The 27237-nt window shown below is 34.5% G+C and overlaps 1 protein-coding gene across 5 annotated transcripts in view; it reads left to right on the forward strand.

Annotated features, from left to right (window-relative positions):
• The window catches only part of VPS13B (vacuolar protein sorting 13 homolog B), an 868795-nt gene that overhangs the window by 408125 nt on the left and 433433 nt on the right, over positions 1 to 27237 (forward strand). For all 5 annotated transcript variants that reach the window (XM_055116771.2, XM_063606452.1, XM_057303059.2 and 2 more), the window contains exons 22-23: positions 6369 to 6496; positions 17540 to 17774. In XM_055116771.2, coding sequence (XP_054972746.2) covers positions 6369 to 6496; positions 17540 to 17774 — 363 coding nt within the window. The remainder of the gene's footprint in view (positions 1 to 6368; positions 6497 to 17539; positions 17775 to 27237) is intronic.

Below are 27237 nucleotides of genomic sequence, written 5' to 3' on the forward strand. Positions count from 1 at the left end.
CTATTCCAATCAATAGAAAAAGAGGGAATCCTCCCTAACTCATTTTGTGAGTCCAGCATCATCCTGATACCAAAGCCTGGCAGAGACCCAACAAAAAAAGAGAATTTTAGACCAATATCCCTGATGAACATCGATGCAAAAATCCTCAATAAAATACTGACAAACCAAATCCAGCAGCACATCACAAAGCTTATCCACCATGATCAAGTGGGCTTCATCCCTGGGATGCAAGGCTGGTTCAACATATGCAAGTCAATAAACATAATCCAGCATATAAACAGAACCAACGACAAAAACCACATGATTATCTCAATAGATGCAGAAAAGGCCTTTGACAAAATTCAACAGCCCTTCATGCTAAAAACTCTCAATAAATTAGGTATTCATGGGATGTATCTCAAAATAATAAGAGCTATTTATGACAAACCCACAGCCAATATCATACTGAATGGGCAAAAACTGGAAGCATTCCCTTTGAAAACTGGCACAAGACATGGATGCCCTCTCTCACCACTCCTGTTCAACATAGTGTTGGGCAATCAGGCAGGAGAAGGAAATAAAGGGTATTCAATTAGGAAAAGAGGAAGTCAAATTGTCCCTGTTTGCAGATGACATGATTGGATATCTAGAAAACCCCATCATCTCAGCCCAAAATCTCCTTAAGCTGATAGGCAACTTCAGCAAAGTCTCAGGATACAAAATAAATGTGCAAAAATCACAAGCATTCTGTTTTTTGTTTTTTTTTAAATTTTTTATTATACTTTAAGATTTAGGGTACATGTGCACATTGTGCAGGTTAGTTACATATGTATACATGTGCCATACTGGTGCGCTGCACCCACTAACTCGTCATCTAGCATTAGGTATATCTCCCAGTGCTATCCCTCCCCCCTCCCCCCACCCCACCACAGTCCCCAGAGTGTGATATTCCCCTTCCTGTGTCCATGTGATCTCATTGTTCAATTCCCATCTATGAGTGAGAATATGCGGTGTTTGGTTTTTTGTTCTTGCGATAGTTTACTGAGAATGATGATTTCCAATTTCATCGATGTCCCTACAAAGGACATGAACTCATCATTTTTTATGGCTGCATAGGATTCCATGGTGTATATGTGCCACATTTTCTTAATCCAGTCTATCATTGTTGGACATTTGGGTTGGTTCCAAGTCTTTGCTAATGTGAATAATGCCGCAATAAACATACGTGTGCATGTGTCTTTATAGCAGCATGATTTATAGTCCTTTGGGTATATACCCAGTAATGGGATGGCTGGGTCAAATGGTTTTTCTAGTTCTAGATCCCTGAGGAATCGCCACACTGACTTCCACAATGGTTGAACTAGTTTACAGTCCCACCAACAGTTTAAAAGTGTTCCTATTTCTCCACATCCTCTCCAGCACCTGTTGTTTCCTGACTTTTTAATGATCACCATTCTAACTAGTGTGAGATGGTATCTCATTGTAGTTTTGATTTGCATTTCTCTGATGGCCAGTGATGATGAGCATTTTTTCATGTGTTTTTTGGCTGCATAAATGTCTTCTTTTGAGAAGTGTCTGTTCATGTCCTTTGCCCACTTTTAGATGGGGTTGTTTGTTTTTTTCTTGTAAATTTGTTTGAGTTCATTGTAGATTCTGGATATTAGCCCTTTGTCAGATGAGTAGGTTGCGAAAATTTTCTCCCATTTTGTAGGTTGCCTGTTCACTCTGATGGTAGTTTCTTTTGCTGTGCAGAAGATCTTTAGTTTAATTAGATCCCATTTGTCAATTTTGTCTTTTGTTGCCATTGCTTTTGGTGTTTTAGACATGAAGTCCTTGCCCATGCCTATGTCCTGAATGGTCATGCCCAGGTTTTCTTCTAGGGTTTTTATGGTTTTAGGTCTAACGTTTAAATCTTTAATCCATCTTGAATTGATTTTAGTATAAGGTGTAAGGAAGGGATCCAGTTTCAGCTTCCTACATATGGCTAGCCAGTTTTCCCAGCACCATTTATTAAATAGGGAATCCTTTCCCCATTGCTTGTTTTTCCCAGGTTTGTCAAAGATCAGATAGTTGTAGGTATGTGGCATTATTTCTGAGGGCTCTGTTCTGTTCCATTGATCTATATCTCTGTTTTGGTACCAGTAACATGCTGTTTTGGTTACTGTAGCCTTGTAGTATAGTTTGAAGTCAGGTAGTGTGATGCCTCCAGCTTTGTTCTTTTGGCTTAGGATTGACTTGGCAATGCGGGCTCTTTTTCGGTTCCATATGAACTTTAAAGTAGTTTTTTCCAATTCTGTGAAGAAAGTCATTGGTAGCTTGATGGGGATTCTTATACACCAATAACAGACAAACAGAGAGTCAAATCATGAATGCACTCCCATTCACAATTGCTTCAAAGAGAATAAAATACCTGGGAATCCAACTTACAAAGGACATGAAGGACCTCTTCAAGGAGAACTACAAACCACTGCTCAATGAAATAAAAGAGGATACAAACAAATGGAAGAACATTCCATGCTCATGGGTAGGAAGAATCAAAATCGTGAAAATGGCCATACTGCCCAAGGTAATATATAGATTCAATGCCATCCCCATCAAGCTACCAATGACTTTCTTCACAGAATTGGAAAAAACTACTTTAAAGTTCATGTGGAACCAAAAAAGAGCTCGCATTGCCAAGTCAATCCTAAGCCAAAAGAACAAAGCTGGAGGTATCAGGCTACCTGACTTCAAATGGTACTACAAGGCTACAGTAACCAAAACAGCATGGTACTGGTACCAAAACAGAGATATAGAGCAATGGAACAGAACAGAGCCCTCAGAAATAATGCAGTGTATCTACAACCATCTGATCTTTGACAAACCTGACAAAAACAAGAAATGGGGAAACAATTCCCCATTTAATAAATGGTGCTGGGAATACTGGCTAGCCATATGTAGAAAGCTGAAACTGGATCCCTTCCTTACACCTTATACAAAAATCAATTCAAGATGGATTAAAGACTTACATGTTAGACTTTAAAGTATAAAAACCCTAGAAGAAATCCTAGGCAATACCATTCAGGACATAGGCATGGGCAAGGTCTTCATGTCTAAAACACCAAAAGCAATGGCAACAGAAGCCAAAATTGACAAATGGGATCTAATTAAATTAAAGAGCTTCTGCACAGCAAAAGAAACTACCATCAGAGTGAACAGGCAACCTATAGAATGGAAGAAAATTTTTGCAATCTACTCATCTGACAAAGGGCTAATATCCAGAATCTACAATGAACTCAAACAAATTTACAAGAAAAAAACAACCCCATCAACAAGTGGGCGAAGGATATGAACAGACACTTCTCAAAAGAAGACATTTATGCAGCCAAAAGACACATGAAAAAATGCTCATCATCACTGGCCATCAGAGAAATGCAAATCAAAACCACAATGAGATACCATCTCACACTAGTTAGAATGGTGATCATTAAAAAGTCAGGAAACAACAGGTGCTGGAGAGGATGTGGAGAAATAGGAACACTTTTACACTGTTGGTGGGACTGTAAACTGTTTCAACCATTGTGGAAGTCAGTGTGGTGATTCCTCAGGGATCAAGAACTAGAAATACCATTTGACCCAGCCATCCATTACTTGGTATATGCCCAAAGTATTATAAATCATGCTGCTATAAAGACACATGCACACGTATGTTTATTGCGGCACTATTCACAATAGCAAAGACTTGGAACCAACCCAAATGTCCAACAATGATAGACTGGATTAAGAAAATGTGGCACATATACACCATGGAATACTATGCAGCCATAAAAAATGATGAGTTCATGTCCTTTGTAGGGACATGGATGAAGCTGGAAACCATCATTCTCAGCAAACTAACGCAAGGACAAAAAACCAAACACCGCATATTCTCACTCATAGGTGGGAATTGAACAATGAGAATACATGGACACAGGAAGGGGAACATCACACACCGGGGCCTGTTGTGGGGTGTGGGGAGTGGGGAGGAATAGCATTTGGAGATATACCTAATGTTAAATGAAGAGTTAATGGGTGCAGCACACCAACATGGCACATATATACATATGTAACAAACCTGCACATTGTGCACATGTACCCTAAAACTTAAAGTATAATAACCAAAAAAAAAAAAAAAAAAAGTATGTCTGATTGTTGGATATCTGATGAAAAGGATATCTGATATCTGAATTTTCATTTCTTTGTTAGCAATGTTGAGCATTTTAAAAATAAGTTACTAGCCAAATAACTTTTTTCTATAAATAATCTGTTCCTATCTTGTCTATTTTTTTTATAATCGTTTTTCTATTTGCCACCTTATATCTTTACTTGGATGTCTAATGGAAATCTCAATTTAAGACATCCCAAACTAAGTTTCCTTTCTTCTCAAATGTGCTTTTCCTACAGCTCCATTCTTCCAGTCTCTCAGTCCTAATACCTTGGAATCATCTTTGCTTTCTCTTGTACTATACATCTAATCCATCAGTAAGTCTTATTGGTTGTGTGTTTGAAATGGATACAGCATTTTACCACTTCTTGCCACCTCATTGCTTCTGCTGTCTCTTTACAACCTGTCTTCCTTTTTCAACACTGGATACATGTAGTAAATGTTTTGCACAGTAGCCAGAGAAGTTCTTTCAAAACACATATTCAACAATGTCATGACTATATTCAGAATCTGTTATTCTTTCCCAGTTCCCTCAAGTAAAAACCATCTCCTTACTATGACCTACATGAGCCCTGTATGACCTGGTCCCTATATATAGCTCTAACCTCATCTCCTACTTTTCTCACCCTTGCTCACTCTGCTGAAGCCATCTTTGCCTCCATACTTTGCTTGAAAATCCCATGCATACCTTTAACTTCAGACATTCGTTGTTTTTGTTTCATCTGATTACTATAATGCTCTGCCCACTGAGATCTGCATGGATCTCTTCCAAACTGGTTTGCTTTAATAAACATTATTTACAATTTCTGATATTGACAATGTCATAATATATGACAATATAACTATGAGAAAGAAAAAGTCCATTCTTCATGCCCTTAAGGTATTTTAAATATGGTATCAATGCTCATATATTAACCAAGTTGGGGGGAGAGGGGAAGTATGAGTGGATATGGCAACTAGTCATATATCACCACATTCTCTTAGTAGTGATATGGTACTACTTATTTTGGAGAGCATCCTAGGTTCTTCAAACTTAATTTATTTAGATCTGATTTATTTATTTTATGCTACTTTATAAGTACCTAAAATACTACATATAAATTATGTATTTGAATTAACATAAGCTGTATTATATAAATGTATCCAGTTTTAAATGAAACTGTTTAGTTATAATACATTACTATAAATTACTCAATTGTTTAAAATAATTCCTGAAATCTTTCATTATGAAAACATGGTTGAAATCCTCTAATTTCTTTACTTGGAAGAACAAAATTTTAAATAATATAGGGAGTGGAATATTACATTTCATTTTATTAAGAAATCTTCCTTTTATGTAATCACATACCTCTTTTGGTTATCATCAAAATCCACCCCCCCCAACTTTTTTGTTGTTGTTGTTGAGACAGTGTCTCCACTCTGTTGCCCAGGCTGTAGTGCAGTGGCGCAATCTCAGCTCATTGCAGCAACCTCTGCCTCCCTGGTTCAAGTGATTCTCCTGCCTCAGGCTCCCGAGTACCTGGGATTACAGGTGCCTGCCACCATGTCTGGCTACTTTTGTAGTTTTAGTAGAGACGGGGTTTCACCATGTTAGCCAGGCTTGTCTTGAACTCCTGACCTCAAGTGATCTGCCTGACTCGGCCTCCCAAAGTGTTAGGATTACAGGCGTGAGCCAACGTGCCTGGCCAAAATCACTTTTTAAAATTGAGAGATTTTATTGGTAAGTTTTTGTTATCAGGAACATTTACATATGGGAAGGCTAATTTTCTATCAATTTTGGATGAATCAAGTGCTTTTTAGTTGAATTTCTCTTTTTTTTCCAAGAAAAGATTTTATTGATGTATTGCCTTTATACTGAAAATTGGACAAGTTGTTAAGTTACTGCTTAATGAATTCTTACAAAGTGAATACTTGCATGTAATTAATAAATAGAACGTTACTATCACTTCACAGGTCTACCTTCTAGTCACTAATCCCTGACAAGAGTGAATGCTCTCCTGACTTCTAACAAATTAGGCCTGCTTATTTTTGAATACTTGCAAAAATCAGTTCTATAAGAGAAAATGATGTAAAATGACAATTCATAATCTCATATAAAAATTATAATTTTTAGCAAGGAAAGAAATAATCTTGAAAATACGTTTGGTATGTTTTGTGAAATTGTAAGTTATGTTTCTATTAAATAATTAGCTATTCTCGTACTCAGAATCCCGCCCATTGTCAGTTCCTGTTAAAGCCATGTTGAATATATCTGAAAGCTGTAGAAGTCCTGAAGAAAGAATGAAGGAATTTATTGGAATTGTTTGGAATGCAGTGAAGCATCTCACACTACAGGTAAAATAAAAGTTAGAAATATTATGGATATAATTTCTATAATCCTTTTTAATTCCCAGCATTGTTAATATTGGTAAGACTTTTCTCACATGTAACAATTATGTATACCATCTCATTTTCTTAATTTAGTTGAAAATAATTGGTGTACTTCACTTATCCTAAACATAATTTTATGAAACTCATATGAGCTTCCTTATAGTTATAAAAATATACACATTTTGACATGTTTCTTGACTTAAAAAATTTTAGTTCATTCTACTTTTTGTTTAAGCATTATTTTCACAATTTTAAATGCTTAATGTTCATATAGATCCATTCTTATCTCAGAACTGAGATAAAGTCTGAGTTGGAATTAAATTAACATGAAAGGGTTATCTAATTATTTTTCTACATAATTATAAGTTAAATATGAAAATTATAATAGCTATTTCCTTATTGTTATTTTCCTCTCATTGATTTTTACTTTAAAATGCACAATTTTATCTTATTGAATTGCTTTCTTTCAAGATCATGTTTAACCTGACTAAAATATACAATTAGATGCTTATTTGATAAGCTAACAGTTAGAAATTTTAGTTTTTGCATAGGATTTTTTCTCTGTGATACCAGAGACATCCTTATAGAATTTTGTATGTACCAGATAGTAATATCAAAGGCTTAAGTCAAAGCTTTTCACCTTGACTTAAGATATAAAAGTTGCAATAGAACCTTGTTCCCACCTTACTATGAGAACAAGGTTTTGTGATCTGCAAAATTACAGCTATATTAAGCCCATAGAGATCTGAGGTCTTAAATTGACATTACCATAACAGCAGGGTGCTAAAATCCAAAAAAGTGACAAGCAACTCACTTTTTGAAACTCAACAATCTCAGAAAACTCCAAGAAGAATATATAAAAAGGAAAACATAGCTAAGTACCTAGTAGTCAAACTACTGAAAACTTACGGAGAACGTTTTATTTTATTTTACTTTATTTAAAGTGGGAAGATCTTTATTTATCAATATTCTTGTTTACCTGAAGACTATACTGGAAGAAGCTGAAATTATAAGTAAGGCAGACCTAGATATGTATTTCTTAGCAATATAATATTGGAGAGTTTTTTCTTGTTTCTGTATCCACAAGTTGGAGATTATAATATCTTCTTCATGAAGAGGGTGGAAAATATAGAGTGATAAAGTATATAAAAGCAACTGACAACATTTATTCATTTATTGATTCATTTTGCAAAAGTTACCATACTGTATTCAGAGAACATACTGAAGAAAACTAATGCAGTCCTGTCCTCATGAAGATCATAGTTTGGCAAGGAGAGATATTCATTAAATGATTGTACTTAAAATAATTTGACTATAATGGTGATGATCCTGCTTCATGAACATACGTGTCAATTAAGCTAACCCTAGAAGAATCAGGAAACATTTGGGTACTCAATAACACTTGTGTTTTCTTTCTCTATTCCATCTTTCTCTCCTGTAGCTGTAGCTTTTTTCTAAAGCAGCTGAAGGCTGCACTGCCCTTCAGCAGGCAGACAAGAAGTGATGGAGATAACACCCCTGGGATTATCTTCACCCACCATGGGAAATTATTCTGTGGCATTCCTTGTCTGTCAGTGTGTCCTCAGTAGAATTAAGCTCCAGGTGTCCAGGGCTTACCAGCACACCCATTTTGGTTACTGTACTTTTGAGAAAATTTTAGAAGTGGGTAGACAGTAAAGGCCTGTTATATACAGATTAAAAACATTAAGAATGACTCCTTACATCTTATTAGAAACAATGGAGGCCAGAAGACAATAGAATAACACTTTTTTTTTTTTTTTGAGACAGAGTCTCGCTCTGTCGCCCAGGCTGGAGTGCAGTGGCGCGATCTCGGCTCACTGCAAGCTCCGCCTCCCGGGTTCACGCCATTCTCCTGCCTCAGCCTCCCGAGTAGCTGGGACTACAGGCGCCCGCTACCACGCCCGGCTAATTTTTTGTATTTTTAGTAGAGACGGGGTTTCACCGTATTAGCCAGGATGGTCTCGATCTCCTGACCTCGTGATCTGCCCGCCTCGGCCTCCCAAAGTGCTGGGATTACAGGCGTGAGCCACCGCGCCCGGCCAGAATAACACTTTTATGTGCTGAGGAAAATCAGCACATAACATAGAATTAACATAGAATTCTCTAGTCAGCAAAGTATTCATCAAAAATGTTGGCCAATAAATACATAAAGACAGAACTTTTCTCTAATAGAAATTTACTGCAAGATATTCTGATAGAAGTTATTTAGGCTGAAAGGAAATTATAACAGAATCTTGGTTTTTCAGAAAGTAATGAAGTATATCAGAAAGTATAAATAGTTGTAAAACAACTGAATATTGAAAAAAATAGTATTCAAGGAGAAAGCTTTCATGTGTTTTAGTCTTTTGGCTGTTAGCTTCTTTCCTCTTCATTTTCCAGTTAACTTTTTGTTTGTTTCTTTTTTGTTTTTGGACAGAATCTTACTCTGTCGCCCAGGCTGGAGTGCAGTGATGCGATCTCAACTCATTGCACCTTCGCCTCCCAGGTTCAAGCAATTCTTCTGCCTCAGCCTCCCCAGTAGCTGGAATTACAGGCGCCCACCACCATGCCCAGCTAATTATTTTGTATTTTTAGTAGAGATGGGGTTTCACCATGTTGGCCAGGCTGGTCTAGAATTTCTGACCTCAGGCGATCTGCCTGTCTTGTCCTCCCAAAATGCTGGGATTACAGGTGTGAGCCACTGCACTCGGCCCTAGTTAAATTTAACATTAAAAAATATATGACACTTAACAAAGTAAAGGAGTTTTGATTAAGATCAAAATTCAGCAGTTAAATGAAATTTCAGTAATTTATTCAGAAAATATTTATGAAGTCCCTAGTCTGTCCTACACTTCAGCCAGCCCTTAGTCCTACAGATGTGAGGAAATTGTCTCTGTGAGCAACTAGAGTGAGTTTGGAAGTGTATTCTTTCCCAGGTGAGCCTGTGGATGAAAACACAGATGGTCAACACTTTTATTGCGGCTTTTTGAGACCACAATTCAAGTATTTAACTAAGCCATACCAAGATTATTGACCCACAGAAACTGCAACAAATGTCTGTTGTTTTAGGCTGTTACATTTGTGGTGATTTCTTATATAGCATAGAAAATTAATATAGACAGATACAGACACATTATGCATAGCTATAGTGTAGTCTGATTAATCACTATAAGAAATACATACCTGCCATAAAAACTTTTTAGAAATTCATCCAAAAATATCTCCAGTGCATAAAAATACTAGTTAATATAGGAGCCAATAATCTTGATTTTAGCATTCCTTTACGTGTTTCTTTTCTGAGCATGCCTCTTATAAGAAAATTAAGAGAAGAATGGGGGGAAGAAAGTATGGCTTGTCGTTCTTGTGTAATTAACTCTTAGCTTGCAGAGTTATGACTGTTTTAGGGACATCAGCTATATTTCACCAGTCTCAGCTATCATGAGTCCTTGTAATGAATATCCTAATAACTCCTTGCATTGACTTACCTGTCCTTCTCCCTTAGAGGTACCCTTTGTACAGTGGTAACATCCAGCACTTAATTTTTGTTATATGTTGGGCTATATGCTGAGAAAAAAAAAGAGACATAATAGTTGTCATGGTCTAGCTGGGAAAAGGCTAAGTGCCATGGTATGGAGTATACTGTAGGGAGCCCCTTAGAAAACTTAACGATGAAAGAAGAGAAATGGGAATGTCAAGAGGAATGTTACTTATTGAAAGGATGCCTAGGGCATGTACTTCCTGGTTTGTGATGAATTTAGATATCATCGTAGGTAAGTATTTATTGCTTTGTAGAAGATCTAGTTGACACCATTGTGTGGTTTAGAATATGATAGCTACCAATAATATTTAGTTGTTTAAAGTTTACTATAGATCTAAATGTTATTTCATGATAATAGAAGTAGTTATATTAAAAATAACCTCATTCCCTCTTATCTAATGATTGAATAATGTGGTATAATTATCCTTTTATTGATATCATTTTGAGTAGTTCTGTAATAGAGAACATGAAAGATAGTATTGGATTACATGATTATTTGACAACTCTGGGAAAATATTCCAATTTAAGATTCCAAGTAATACCAGAAATCTTTGCACTATCTATAAACAAGTAGGTACATCAATATTCCACAATGTAGGATATACTGGAGAATGTCCTTCTCTGGCCAGGATTAAATAACAGGAACCAGATTTATTTCACTGCCTGAAATAACCAAAAAATTATTGAAATATATAACACAAAGGTTTCAAACCACTAGGCAATAAGCCAAGGAGACAGTGATTCCTCAGAGACTTAAGATAAAATCAGCAGGACTTAGTAATTAATTGATTTGGGGAATCAAGGAACAGAGTCTAAGAGATCTTCTAGATTCTTGTTTTGGTGTTTGGGTGGTAGTGATGCTATTAAATGAAGTAGCTTTTCCAGGTTAGGGGCAAATAGGGATTTTGAATTTACACATGTATTTGAAATGTATGTGAGACATCCAGGTATGTATTAGATATTTATATCTGGAGTTTAAAAAACAGGTTAAGAGAAGAGATATAATTTTAGGAGTTATCTGCAGATGGTTTTCAAACCAGGAGAATGGGTCATTCAAGAAAGTATGTACAGTTGAAAGAGCAATGGGCCAAGGGAATACCGTTTTAAAAGTTGTTAGTAGAAGAGAGAATGTCCTTGAAGAAAATTATGTTAGTGATCAGAAATGGAGGAGGAGAAACCAGAGAGTTCATGAAAACAAAAAATGCTTAGAATTTTGAGGAGCTACTGGTCAGCAATGTCAAATTCTAGATGTTAACTATGTGCTTTACTTGCTTATTTGTAGTATAAAATGGATACATTAAATAATATTTAAGGTTACTTCCAACTCTAACATTATTGTATGATTCTTTTGCTTATTTTATAATGTTGCAATACCTTTTAGCTTCATCACTAACAAACTTAATCTTATATATCACTTTGAATTAATTGTAAGTTATGATAGTGATTTTCCTCATTTTTCCTTTTTTAATCTCTAATTATGGTAAAATACATATAACATAAAATTTACCTTCCTTACTATTTGGAATAAACTATATGGTTTATTTTGTGGTTCCTCAATTTGAGTAAGCTTATTGAGTATCAGTTAACATAATCATTGCAGTACCAAATAATACATCTTTATATAGGTTATCTTATATATGACCTAGGTACTTGGCTTGCCTCACCCTAGTCCTGGCCATGTGTTAAACATACTATATATTTAAACATTTCCAGATGTTAATGTATCATCAACACTTTAAAAGATAAAATTAGATTCTCATTAAATGATTACAATTTAGACTGTGAAAATCTGAGTTTTATTTATTTTATTTTATTTTATTTTATTTTTTTGAGACAGAGTCTTACTTGTCGCCCAGGCTGGAGTGCAGTGGTGTGATCTCGGCTCACTGCAAGCTCCGCCTCCCAGGTTCATGCCATTCTCCTGCCTCAGCCTCCCGAGTAGCTGGGACTACAGGTGCCCGCCACCATGCCCAGCTAATTTTTTTGTATTTTTAGTAGAGACGGAGTTTCACCGTGTTAGCCAGGGTGGTCTCCATCTCCTGACCTCGTGATCCACCCACCTCGGCCTCCCAAAGTGCTGGGATTATAGGCGTGAGCTTTTATTTTTAAAAACGTTGTCCATTTTTTAAGATGTTTTATGAGCCAAAATATAAAACAGAAAACCCTGCAAGTTATCATCAGATAAAACAGGACATCATAACTTAAAGGTTTCGAATGATTATTCTTTTAGTGGAAGTTTGAGCAGGTAATTATGTTTGGAACCAGAATTTCTGCAAAGTTGATGTTGGAGCCAAAGTTGGTATTTGCTAAACCCATATTATTTTTTACTTAGAATAGAAACATGTATATTACATAAAATCATTAACAATATTTGCTGTAACCTATTTGTTTTTCAGTGTGGAAGAAGGAGTTTCCATACTTAATTATAATGGATTATTTTATAATATTCCATGTAGTCTTGGACGTCTTTTTTTAAAATATATATATATATATGAACTTTGGGGCCAGGCACGGTGGCTCACATCTGTAATCCCAGCACTTTGGAAGTCCTCGGCAGGCAGACGACTTGAGGTTAGGAGTTCAAGACCAGCACAGCTAACATGGTGAAATCCCGTGTCTACTAAAAATACAAAAATTAGCTGGGCTTGGTGGTGCCCACCTGTAGTCCCACCTAGTCTGGAGGCTGAAGCAGGAGAATCGCTTGAACCTGGGTGGTGGAGGTTGCAGGGAGCCGAGATTGCGCCACTGCACTCCAGCCTGGGTGACAGAGCAAAACTCTGTCTCAAAAATAAAAATTAAAAGAATAAAAATATATAAACTTTGGGGGCCTTTTAACAATAGATTAGCATAAGTTCACCGGTTCTTTCCAAGTTTTCTATACCTGCTCATTAACAAAGATTCTATTAAAGCTATGTTTTTATTCCAGAAGCACATAATTGGCAATAGTATGTAGCTGATAAAATAGAAATGTGCTGGCTAGAATTTACTCCTTTCTAGGAAAACATTTCTCTGCTTATTGCCAGACTTAGCTTTTTTTTTTGGTCATTTACATCGAAGTTCATCTTGCTGTCCTATGACATGTACTAGCATTTTCTTTTCCTTTTTTTTTTTTTTTTTTTTTTTTTTGTACTCTCTGAGTTTTTCTGAGTGGACTGAAGTCTTCTGAGTTTAATGGCATTTTTAATTTCAATACCAAGCATTCTGGTCTCTTTCTTTTGGTAATAATGCTGTTATTCCTTTAGGGAACTACTTCCCACATTCTGTATTATTTTGATGAGAGTGTCAGTCAGGGTGTCTCAAGCAGCATGAGCCAGTTAAGCTGGGCCAGTTGAATTCTGTCTTCTAGGAAGTTAAATCTAGAGCATGACTAGTGATGAAAAAAGTCATACTGCTTGATGTCCTGATGTCCAGTAAACTCCTTGGCCTTTATTTTCAGGATTAAATGGGAGTAGACATTTTAGGCCAGAGAGATCAACTATCAATCATGCTAATTATAAAAGTAAGATTTTATATTTAATCCTTACAGATTTTGCACACAGGCCCACATTCTTACTTATAGGCATTGAACAAGTGACAGCCATTGCATGGCAGTTAGGAGGAAGTCTGGAATTCAAATCTAGGAATTTTTAATGTCTTCTCTTGACAAGATTTTTATGGAAAAAGTGTGAAGATTTATAACACTTACTCTGGAAAGGATGACAACCAAGACAACCAACTGTAGGCTTTTAATCTATGGCCCCAAATCAGGGATATTTAAATTTCTACTACATATGATGATATCCAAAATATTTTCGTGATGCACTGAAAATTTATCAAATAGGAAAACTGTGATTTGGGTGATAGTTTATATATTTGTTGTAGTGCAAATGGAATACTAATTTTAATGGCCCCTGTATACAGAGATAGTGAAACCGTAAGCAACAGCATTTGAAAATAAATGCACTGTGGACAGGTTTTATAAATCTATGAGGCTAATAATATATGGGATCTCGCCTATAGGAGAGACTTGGTGTTGTTTGTTGACTATCTTTCTTTAGCAAACGTTTAGGTAACACTTACTGTGTTAAATATATATATCAATGCTTTAATTTCCCCCATTAACAGATGAGGAAACTGAAGTCATGGAGAGATGAAATAGCTTGTCAAATATCCCACAGCTGTGTTGAATTCATCTCGTTAACAAATCAGTTTTATTAATCACCTTAGAGGTTGCCTCTGGAATTAAATGATGAACAACGTGCATAAAGCAATTATTTTCATTACCATATCTGATGAAAGTAATTGTTTAATTGTTTCTACTTATTTAACAATTATTTATTGAGTACATAGTACATGCACCACTGCACAATGTACAGAAACTATATAGTGTACAAAATAGGCAAATGTTTGACTTCATAAAGTTTATGTTCTCGTGAGAATTCTGTAAGGATATTAATACTTGAAAGTGATCTTGTTTTAAGCTTTTTTAGGGCTGGCACTATGTCTTTTGTCTCTGTATTCCTGACTTCCAGGTCAGTTCATGATAGATATTAGAGAGTACATGAATAAAGGAGAGAAAAAGTAATGAAATGCAACATACAATGTTCCTTTATTTTTGTTTTTTATTTGAAACTCTTTCCTGAAGAGTAACATACACTTATATAGAGAACATTTGGTACTGTAGAAATTATGCAAAATATAATTATCATTACATTTTCAAGTTGTAAATAAAAATAAATATATTATTTGGGAATAGGAAATAGTTATGTTATTGAAAAGGGAAGAAAATGTGGCGCAACATTTCAAAGCTTTTATCTATAAAGTGCTTTATATGATGGGCAGTGGCTAATTAAGATTTTCAGATTAATGGGTAAATAAAACCTATCTTAGTCTCTTCTTTTTAGCTGAATTGGGATCACAATTATAGAGCACTAAAAGAGAAAAATCTAAGTTTCTCAAACCTCACATATAGGGCCAAGGACTTACAAAGGCATATATCTTTCAAATAGCACATAAACTGGAAACTTCAGGGAAAAATGCATTGCAATCATTTCATTTATTAAAATAAGAATAACAAATAATTTTTACTTTATTGGTTTATCTTCAGTATATGATACTTAGATATGTAGCCCTTGACGTAGTAGGAATCAAAATAGAGGTGGTTCCACTTCAAGAATTTGTAATAATCCCTTCACTTTAACACATGAATGTGTATTGGCAAAAGAACACGTTGCTACCAAAACTGAAACAAGATCCTTGAAACAGAAAGGATGTTGCCATGGAAAAATGAAGTAACACTCAGTGCAGCTGTGATGCATTCATGAATAGGATATTTTTTTAAAAGATCATTTGTGTTTGGTGTGGCTCAGAGGGTCCCAACCAGATGGTTTCCATGAACATGATCTGACCCCCAGCTTGAGGACTTCTTACTGGCAGATTACTTCATTTTCTTTCCCTTGGATTGTCAGATCCTTACATTAATTCAGAATTTACTGCTGCAGATTTATATTCAGTAATATAAATCACTCAACATTTTACATTAAAACCACAATTTTATACATACAGTTTAACAGTTATTTTAAAAGTGTAAAAAGATTTATGTGATAGCTTTAGTATATATAATAGATAAAACATAATAATTTTGAGTAATTTTAATTATATGATTCTTATCATTAAAGGAACTCTCACAACATATATTTTATAAAGTTTATTTTAGAGTTGTTATGTATCTGATGCTACTATACTGTTGATTCTGTTTATGTTGCTCACATTGTTTACACTTGATGAAATAATTGATTTTTAAATTAATGAAATTAATGTTTTATGATTTTGGAAATTTTGGCATGATTTGAATTTTTTCCTAAGGATATGTATGCATGTGGTTGTGTATGGTAGCATACTAAACTAATTACCTCACATTATTGAAAGCATTTTTCAAGGTAGTATCAATACCTACATGAAGTGTTAAATACTGACACTTCATATTTTGACCTTTTAACCTGAATTAATAAAGGCTATGCTCTTAATGTGCCATTTTAAATTGTGCAACTGAAAATTACTAATGAATTATGTTAAATATTTTAAAGCATAATTGTAAGTTACCTGAGACAATATAGACTTCTATTTCAGAATAAACTACATCATGATCTTAAATCAATAAACTACTTAACACACATGTACTTTATCTAATCTGCAGTATAAGATTTTAGAACTAAAATGAGCTCATGCTTCATAAACCAATGCATTTATTTTTGCAAAATTTTACCTGTATTTTTCATCACTGAATTCATCAGTTTGGCCATGCCCCAAAATGTGAAGCAAAGACAAACAGGTTTGTTTATTTATAGGTTGACAAATTATTTATCCTATCAAGGAGTTCCAAACCTGTTACGTATAATCATGTTCTCACCAGAATAGTATATTAGGCCCAAGAGAAGAGATGTTGCTATTATCTTTTAAAAATGTAGTCTTTTTGCTAACATAGTTTCTTTGAATATCCAAGAATGTATGAATTAAAAAAATTATTTTGTATCACACCTCCAGATAACATCTTTTTATGTGAAATATTTTGTAGGAAATCAACCAATCATAGTTTGTATTTTCTCAATAACTTAAGTATCGTAGGCTGTTGGAGCAATTTGATAATGAGATACACAGTATTACTTTATAAGCACCACTAAGACAAATAGACTTTACATTGCTTCTGAATTAAGAAGTCACGATGAATTCAGTTTTGGGGTTGGGCTTACTTTGTCTCCTTATCTTAACCTCTGAGGTCCTGGCAACTTAATGTAACTCTACTGGGGATAGGAGAACATTAAGATAATACATGAAATTACAATTTAGGTAATTTGAAGAATGAAAAAAGCAAGAAATAATGCTCTGATTTTTAAGTCTTCTGATTTTTCCTATTACAATGTATTTATGTATAATAAATCTGATACATGTATGTATACTTGAATCATTGTATATAAAAGTGAAAGTATGTGATATAAACATGTTCTTTAATGGTTGTCTAGTGTTATAAATTGAATGTTTTAAACAATGTTTTCTTATATTCTAGTCTGTAAAGTAAAAATGGAAGGACTAAATTCACGTAAAAATAGCCCTTTTTAAAAAAAGTAACAGCAATAAAATGCTAGGTAGTTCTAGGCCTTATCTGGTATTAACAAAATTTTCTAATAAACTGCAAAATAAAGAGTGTTTTCTGATCTTCTTTTGCCAGCACACTTTCTAACTGAATCTTGTGTCTTGGAAAAGACTGTGGAAGGGTAGATCATCTCTTGTCACTAGGCATTTTGTATCAAGTTTATAACAAGAGTAAACAATACCTTTTCAAGTTTTTAAAATATTCATTAGTGAAAATAAGTCATAAAGACATAAATATGGAACATTTACTTTTTTTGGTTGTTTATTCTGGCGAAGATGTTAGGTGTTTGAAGGCATATTTAGTCTAATCCGAATATTTTAATTCTGCTTTTCCTTTCTAGCTTGAAGTACAATCTTGCTGTGTGTTTATTCCAAATGATAGCCTGCCTTCCCCAAGTACAATTGTATCTGGTGACATTCCTGGAACAGTAAGAAGTTGGTACCATGGACAAACCAGCATGCCGGGAACACTTGTCCTCTGTTTGCCTCAAATAAAGATTATTAGTGCTGGGCACAAGTATATGGAACCTCTGCAGGAGATTCCATTTGTTATCCCACGACCCATCCTTGAAGAAGGTATATATTAACATTTTTTTCCTATGGTTAATGTTTTATATGGACATTTTTAGATTTGTTGGTGTTTTTAAATGTGTCAGTGTATAAGCAAATCAGTCTTCTCATTGAAAGATTTTTCCTGACCAAAGTAAGTGAACTAAGTGATGCCATTTATTGCCTTCCATACCTTTTAATCTTAGTCATATATTCACATATGTTATCTATAAAAGATCATATGCAATATAATATAATCATTAAAATATAAACATAGGAAAAATTAACTTGGGAAGAAAATTGCTTTTGGATATTATCATTAGGCTGAACTAAGAATGATAAGTAGATTGATCTTAATTTAAGCTACTTGATTTATGAATGAATGTATTTTAAATATATAAATAATGCGTGAATATATTATTTAGCAAGCATAATGTATTTTTAGATTTCTCATTTGTTTATACAAAGTAATTATATGATGATTAGAGTCATGATCCTTTCTCCAATATATATATACGTAATTTCTCATATTGCTGTGTTTTCAGTTATGAATTCATAACCTTTTGAACTTTGGCATATTCATTTCAAACAAAATGTGAACCTGGAAAGATTTTGAGTCATAAAGTAATCTGAATATATATTATAATAACAAGGCTCAAATTTTTGACAGTGCTAAACAGGTCAACACCTTGTTCATATTATTATGGTGTAAGTGTATGAATCCTGATATCACTGAAATTTCTACATATTGTCACTGAAAAGCAGACATAGCCTGTGTAATTTTTGATCTCTACTTTGATGTTGATTTATCTCTCCTTTTCTCTATACTGAAATTTCTATTGAAATCTACTTTTCTTATATTCATTAAAAGAAAGCATGATTTCACTGAGAGACATTTTTGGTCCTTAATAACATGAATACTATTATCATACAATTATAGAATTTTAAGGTTAAAGGGAACGTTTTTAGAGTATATGGTCTTTTTGTGACTGGTTTCTTTCATTTAATATTTTTAAGATTGATTCATGTTGTAGCAGTCTTTGTTGTTTTTATTGCTGAATAGTATTCCATCTTATGGATATATCAAATTTTTTTGATTCATTCATCAGTTGATGGACAGTTGAAGTTGTTTTCACTTTTTGGCTTTTATGAGAAATCCTGGTATAAACATTCTTTTACAGGATTTTTGTGTGGATTTGTTTTAATTTCTTTTAGCTATATGCCAAGGAGTAAAATTGTTGTGTCGTATAGTAACTATGTTTGAGCTTCTCAGGAATTGCCAGACTGTCATCCAAACTGTCTGCACCATTTTATAATACCACATTATGTACAAAGGTTCTAATTTTTTCACATCTTTGTCACTATTTGTTATTATCCGCTTTGTTTCTTTTTCTTTTCTTTTTTTTTTTTATTTTGTTCTAGCCATCCTAGACAATAACCTCTTAAACTGGAGAGAGCAATTAATTTTAAGTGGTTTGTTTCTTTTTTTTCTTTTTTCTTTTTTTTTTTTTTTTGAGATGGAGTCTTGCTCTGTCGCCTGGGCTGGAGTACAGTGGCACAATCCTGGCTCACTGCAGCCTCCGCCTCCCAGGTTCAAACAATTCTCCTGCCTCAGCCTCCCAAGCAGCTGGGACTACAGGCACTTGCCACCACACCCAGCTAATTTTTGTATTTTTAGTAGAGTCAGGGTTTCACCATATTGGCCAGGCTGGTCTCAAACTCCTGACCTCGTGATCCACCCGCCTTGGTCTCCCAAAGTGTTGGGATTACAGGCGTGAGCCACTGCGCCTGGCCAAATTAAAGTGTTTTTAAGAACTGTGTTGGTCAGGCAGAGAGTAAATAGATTGATTTACTACATCATTTAATATACTAAATACACATCTTAATATTTATAAAACTGAAGCTTACATTATGAAACTGGTGTTTATTTTTACTATAAAAATAGTAAAAGTGGTGTGAAGTGGAATCTCATTGTGGTTTTGGTTTGCATTTCCCTAATGACTAATAATGTTGAACTTATTTTCGTGCTGGTTGGCCATTTGTATATCTTCTTTAATATTTTATTTCTTTTTATTTATTTATTTTTTTGGATCAGGTTTCATTCTTGCTGAGGCTGAAGTGCAGTGGTGCAATCACGGCTCACTGCCGCCTTGACCGCCGGAGCTCAATTGATCCTCCCACCTCCTGAGTAGCTGGGACTACAGGCACACACTACCATGCCTGTCTAATTTTTTAATTTTTGTAGAGGTGGGGTTTCACTATGTTTCACAGGTTGGTATCGAACTCCTGGGCTGCCTCAGCTTCCAAAAGCACTGGGATTATAGGTATTAGTCACCCTGCCCAACCTAATATTTTCTTCTATTCAAATCTTTTGCCTACTTTTTAGTTGTATTTTTAGTAGAGTCAGGATTTCACCATATTGGCCAGGCTGGTCTCGAACTCCTGACCTTGTGACTTCTTACAGTTGAGTTGTAAGTGTTCTTTATTATATTCTAGATACTATACCCTTACACATGATTTGCAAGTATTTTCTCCTGTTCTATACATGGTCTTTTCACTTCCTTGATGGCTTTCTTTGTCATATAAACATTTGTAATATGAAATTTTTATAATACGAATATTTATATTATAAATTTATATAATATAAATTGATATTATAAATTTTGTAGTATAAACATTTGGCAAGACTTCATCTCTACAAAAAATTTAAAAATTACCCGGTTGTGGTGGCTTGAGCCTATAGTCCTAGCTCCATGGGAGGTTGAGGTGGGAGGATTGCTGGAGTCCAGGAGTTCTAGGATGCAGCAAGCTATGATCGCACCACTGCACTCCAGCCTAGGCAACAGAGCAAGACCCTGACTCTGTAAATTAATTAACTAAATATATATAATACATGATATATAATATGTAATACATACTTTTTTAATAATTATAAATTGTATAAATATATGTAAATATAAACATAATCTAAAAAGTTTTCCTGTGCTATGTTGGAAATTATTTTCTCACTATTCTTTTTTTTAATATTAGAAATTAACACCATTTCCACAAAGTATGTTTTAGTTTTAGAAATATTAAGATGCATATTTAATTTATTTAATGATGTAGTAAATCAGTCTATTTACTCTCCATCTGAACAACACAGTTCTTAAAACACTTTAATCCTTCTCTCCAGATTGAGGTTATTGTCATAAATTTTCTTTTATTTTTAAAACTTGATATCATTATTTTGTAATATAATTGCTTAGATTTGGCATATATAGAACTAAGGCAGAGGTTGGAAAACTTTCTCAACAAAGTGCCAGATAGTAAATATTTTATTTCATTAGCTATATGGTTTCTGTTTTAACTACCCAACCATGCTTTATAGTGCAGAGGCAGCCATAGACAATATGTCAATACATTGGTATGACTGTGTTCCAATAAAACTTTATTTACAGAATCTGGTGGTTGGCTGCATTTGGTCATGAGCCACATTTGCCTACCTATATGCTAGTGCTTTAGTAGTCATTCCTTTTCACAGCTTAGCCCTTCCTTCTTTCTCAGTTCATTTACTTCTGCCTAAAGTACATCCTTTAGAAGCTGTTTTTGTGATGGCCTGATGTTAGCAAACTCTCAATTTTGTTTCTTTGCCTTTTTTTTTGAAAGATATTTTCTGGGTATATAAATCCTTGTTTATAGTTATTTTCTCCCAGCTCATTAAAGATACTGTTGTGCTGACTCTTGCTTTTCATTGGCCTTTTAGGAGGTACAATGTCATTTCATGTTTCCTTGGAAGTCGTTTGTCCTTTTCCTCTGGGTTCTTTAAGGATCTTCTCAGTCTTTGTGTTTTAAAGTTTTAATATTCGAGTCTTATGAGTCCTGCAAGTTTTCTGGCATAATCTATTCAGATATTGCCTTTACTTTTTTTCTTTCCATACATATGTTGGACTTTTTTGATTTTTTACTGTATTTTCCATGTTGCTTCTTCACTCTTTGATATTTTTTCTCTTTGATTTGCTGACCTGCATTCCAGTTAATTTCTTTAATCTAGTTCATTAATTTTCTTTTCAATTGTGTCTAATATTTTGTTAAAGTTGTTCTTTGAATTTTTCAATGTCAACTGTATGAAAGTCTAACATACAGAAAATGGTACAACACTAAGTATACAACTGGATACATTTTTGTCAGATAAATCCATACATGTTACTAGTACCTGAATAGAGATCAAGAATATTCCCAGTACTCAGAAGATCTTCTCTTGGAGGCAAATTGTGTTTAACATCTAAAACCACAAATTAGTTTTCCTGTTTTTGAACTTCATAGCACTTATTGAATAGCACTTTTATTGAATTTAAAATTTTACATAGGATATTCTTTTTATCTTGATTCTATTTAAAACTCTTTGTTAATATTTTCAAGGCTTCCTTTTATCTCTTTCTGCATGAAACTTTTAACTTATGTGATTGCCTAATTCCTGCTGACTCTTGCCTACTATACCTAATATTCCTTGTTTATACTTTTCTTTTCTGTGCTACTTATTTTCCTTAGAAATTTCTCTGTAGAAATGTTTTGAAGCCTGGCCTGAAAGATTCCTCCTATACAGGCTTGAATTTACTTCCAACATGTTGGTGGCACTATGAGTTCAGAACCATTTGAAACTAAATTCTTGATAAAAGGTTTTTATGCCACTTAGATAATAAAAATTTAAGCTACAGCCTTGTGGTTGTGGGTTTTCCCCCCACCCATCTATTGAAGGTTTCATTTTCTGGCAGCGTTTGTGAGAGGATCATATAAAGAAGGGAAGAGCAGACAACTTTAATTCTAGTTTACCTGTACATGAATATTCTAGCCATTTGCATGCCAGCTTTATCTTTTATTATTTTCTGCACTGTGAGTTAGCTTCAGGCTTTATCTTCAGTCAGACTTAACTTGACTTCAGTTCAGTGGTAAACACGGATGCTCAATTTTAACCAACTTTGAAGTGCCTCGGGCATTTACTTTGCATACCTCTGTGTTTCTGGCTTCCCTCAGCCCCTGGCTTTAATTATCTTTACTCTTTTTGGAAATTCATTAATAAGTTTAAGAAGATATCATTTGGTGTGTGTGTGCATGCATGTGTATATGTGTAAAACATTATATAAATTTTATAGTATGTGTCACATAAATATTGTTAAAATACAGTATAGTCATTTTTATTTTTTTAGGAGAGGGATCATTCAACATATTTATCGTGTTGCTGTAAATAGAATTCCTCAGTTATGTTTTTTAAAGATGATGTGACACTATTATCCTCTGTCTTTTCAAATGATTTTATAAAAGGACCGATATATAGTGCCCATCATTCTTTATACCTTCAATACTCATTTAAAATCTCTCTTATTTCTACAAAACTCCTGCCAACATCTACTGCTTGTCTTTTTCATATTAAAAAATTATTTTATTTTCATCTTGTTTTTCAAATACATCAAGAATGACTTAGGAACTGCAGAAGTCTCCATCTTTAAAGCATAAGGTGCTATTATATTCTCAGGTGGTTTTATTTTTATTTATTTATTTATTTATTTTTTGCAAGAACTGAGATGGCAACTTAATTTATTTTGAACTTAAAAAAAAATCACATACCAGATGGAGAGGGCTTGAATCAAATTGAAATTTCCAGTCTATTTTTCATACTCCCTAAGAGAATATAGAGTGACTGCATAATCAACATTGAAACATGAAGTAGAAACAACTTTTTAACCACATGGTTATTCTCATTGACCAAACCTACTCTGAGGAAAAGAGATTATTTCAAGATATTTAAATTCTCTTTTGGTCTTAAAAAACTATAGAAATTAACTTCTTATGAATAACCAGAAATCTATCCCTTTTTCTGCATTTAAAATGGTGTTTATAAAAATATTTGGATATAAGCCTTTGATGCATACGTGTTAAAAGTAATTTACTCTTTGTCTTTACACATGTACCCAGATAGAAAACTGATTTGGAGGTTTACTTACTCATTTCCAGTTTTCACACAGCCCTTCTGGTTTCAGTGTCATGCCTGTATTATCTTTTTCAATCTTTCTTGAGTATTGGGACTGATGGCATGAATTAGACTGCTCTTTTATAGCTTCCTTCTCTGGTCCTCAGTCATTTGCTATTTACACACATTCCAGCTTTAAAAAATTTGTGATATATTTCATCTTCAGTCATTTCCTCTCTTGTTCTTATTAGTCCTTTTTGATTTATAATGCTTTTTCCATTTCATTGTCATTTTGTTGGTTTCAAAATGTAGATAACTTTCAATCATTTATGTTCAAGCAGATACAGGATGTCTAAATCCATTCCACCTCCTATTACACCCCTTTCCATTCTACTTCTCTGATACTATTGTTTTATGTTTAGCTCATTTTTGTTCAGTAAATGTTTCTTAATAAGTACAGAGGATGGATTGGGGGTAATTGGATAAAGTAGGAAACCTGGAGTCAAGATTAGTTAAATATTCCAGATAGCCATTATAGCTTAGAAGAAATGATTGTCAGAACCAGGGCAGTGGTAAGAGATACTGGGACAGAATAGAGAGAAATATTTAAAAGGTTGACAAAAACTGTCCAAACTTAATGACTGGATTAGTTATGGATAGGGAAGGAGAGAAAAAAATCTGTAGAATAACTCCGTGGTTCTTAGCTTAGATGTCAATATACATTATTTACATAGTTAATATTATGGTTAGGAACAAAGAAAGAGGGCCAGTTTTTGGTGTGCATGGTGGGATGGATGAATTTAGTTTGGTCCATATGGTGAAGTATCCATGGGACATTTAAGTAAATAAATCTGATGAGCTGCTGCATATATGGATCTAGAGCTCTAAAGAGGGATCATAGTTAGAGACACAAAATGACCACAGGGAAAACATGAAAAAAGATGGGATTATCCGAAGTCATTTATAGAGTGACAAATGAAGTGGGATCTGCATATAACAAGGCAGGGAACGTAATGTTATGGGATGAGTAAGGAAGGAATAATTTGGGATGGAAGCTACCAATAGAAGGTCAGGTAAGTAAGGAAAACTGTGAGGAAAAACTGTGAGGCACTAGTCTTATGGAAGACATAAGATTGGATCATGTATAAATGATTAGATCATTTATAAATGTAGCCAATAAGGTAAGGACTAAAAACTATAAGGTTTCACAATTTTAGGTAACTGGTTTCTTTTATCACAGTATTTTCAGAAGAATGATTTTTTTTTTTCTTTGAGATGGAGTCTCGTACTGTCACCAGGCTGGAGTGAAGTGGCACGCTCACTAACTGCAACTTCTGCCTCTTGGGTTCAAGCAATTCTCCTGCCTCAGCCTCTTGAATAGCTGAGACTGTAGGTTCGCGCCACCATGCCCAGCTAATTTTTGTACTTTCAGTAGAGACGGGGTTTCATCATGTTGGCCAGGATGATCTTGATTTCTTGACCTCGTGATCCACCCCTCTTGGCCTCCCAAAGTGCTGGGATTACAGGCATAAGCCAACGTGCCCGGCAAGAATGATTTTAATGACAGTCAGTGATGGTGGCTTGAGAACTGAAAAGGAAATGAAGAACTAATTTAATAAATAATTTGTTTAAAAATATTATTTGAGAAATGACAGGAGAAAAAGGATGGTTCCTGAATGTATATATACCTTGATATTCTTTGGGTGCAGGAAACAGAAACCAAGTCAGGATAACTAAAGCAAAAATGAAACTTAATGATTCATTGTCTATATTCTATTATAGAAAACAACTTTGACTTTTAGTTAAAATTTTAATATTACTCCCACCATCTGACTCTGGTGGTTATGAAGACCATATGTTCAATTAAGAATTTCTTTTCTGCCACGTGTGGTGGCTCATTCCTGTAATCCCAGCATTTAGGAGGCCAAGGTGGGCAGATCACAAGGTTAGGAGATCAAGACCATCCTAGCCAACGTGGTGAAACCCTGTCTCTACTAAAATACAAAAAACTAGCCAGGCATGGTGGCGTGCGCCTGTAGTCCCAGCTACTCAGGAGGCTGATGCAGGAGAATCGCTTGAACCTGGGAGGCAGAGGTTGCAGTGAGCCAAGATTGTGCCACCACACTCCAGCCTGGTGACAGAGCAAGACTCTGTCTTAAAAAGAAAAAAAAATTTTTTTTCTTTATCTTTTTTTTACTTGTCCTCATAACCCCTGAGAAATTATTTTTCTCTATGTTTAGCATTGCTTGTTTATCATTCTGGGATTCCAAATTTCTATTAAATTTGCAATTCTTTGAAACCAATTATTTAGATTCATGATGGAATAGACGAAAAAGAACATATTCGTATGTAACTAAGATTATATACTCAAACCTTTTATTTTTTATGGAAATATTTTGGTATATTGCATCTGTTAATATCTGACTTTATAAGCAGAAAATATGGTACAAAATTTAATAATTTAAAAAATTACTCAGGATTATCATTGTGAATGCAACCAGAATAATAAATGAGACCTCTTTATTTATACCTTAAAATTTTTTTAGTATACTGAGGAATGTAAAAATGACATAAATTTGATTCCAGTACACCTTGAAACATAATCTACAACTTTACAGGTAAGGGAGTTAGTTGGCACAGCATTCTAAGGGTGTCTGTTTTTTTCTTTTAATTCCTAAAACCTAGGCTGATACTTCCTTCAACCATCTGTCCTCTCTATCCCACTCAATCCTCCAGCCTTTTTTTGGATTTCTTTATTTTCCTAAATTTCCCTTATTTGTCCCATTCATTCAACAAATACATATTGAGCACCTACCATGTGGCAGTCACATAGAGAATACAGATTTGAACAAGACAGATATGGTGCTTGCTTGTTGATATCTTACAAGCTATTGGGAAGAGTAGTGCAATAAATAGTCCTTGGTTGAATCTTATGTATTGCTGGCTATTGATATCTTTTCCTAGGGTAACTAAAGATTAAATGAGATATACATTACTTTGAACAGTGTCTGGTAAGTGCTCGGTAAAAACCATTATGGTTCTCAACATCCATGTAGGATTTCCAAATTCCATGGCCTGGTTTTCAATCTTTGCTGTTTCCCAGATACATTTTCTTTCCTTGGTCTCTTCTGCTGCCATGTTCCTGGAACCCTGTATGGAACTCTATCTCCGTAATAGGCTTATAACTCTTCACTTCCTTTAATTCACTTATAGAATCCACTCACAAAGAAGTATTAAAGAATGAAGTAGAGTTTGCTGAAGATGTCCTACCATAGGGAAGAGGTGGTACTGGTGTACCCTGTATCAAACGGTGTTTAAAGTGGCTGTTAGTCTCTTAGACATGTTTGTACAACACAGTGCTTATTTGGCTCTTTTCTCTTCCTCTTTAATCTCTTGACCAAAGTAATTTGAAATTCCTCTCCTTTTGTCATGCAGAGTAATTTAGTTATTTTTGCGTGCAATCCTTTTCATGGCTTCCTTTCAATCTTAGGGTACATTTAAAAGTCCTTAACATGACCAAGACCCCATACGAATTGGCCCTGC

Source organism: Pan paniscus, chromosome 7 (genome assembly GCF_029289425.2).
Source record: "Pan paniscus chromosome 7, NHGRI_mPanPan1-v2.0_pri, whole genome shotgun sequence".
NCBI classification, from domain to species: domain Eukaryota; kingdom Metazoa; phylum Chordata; class Mammalia; order Primates; family Hominidae; genus Pan; species Pan paniscus.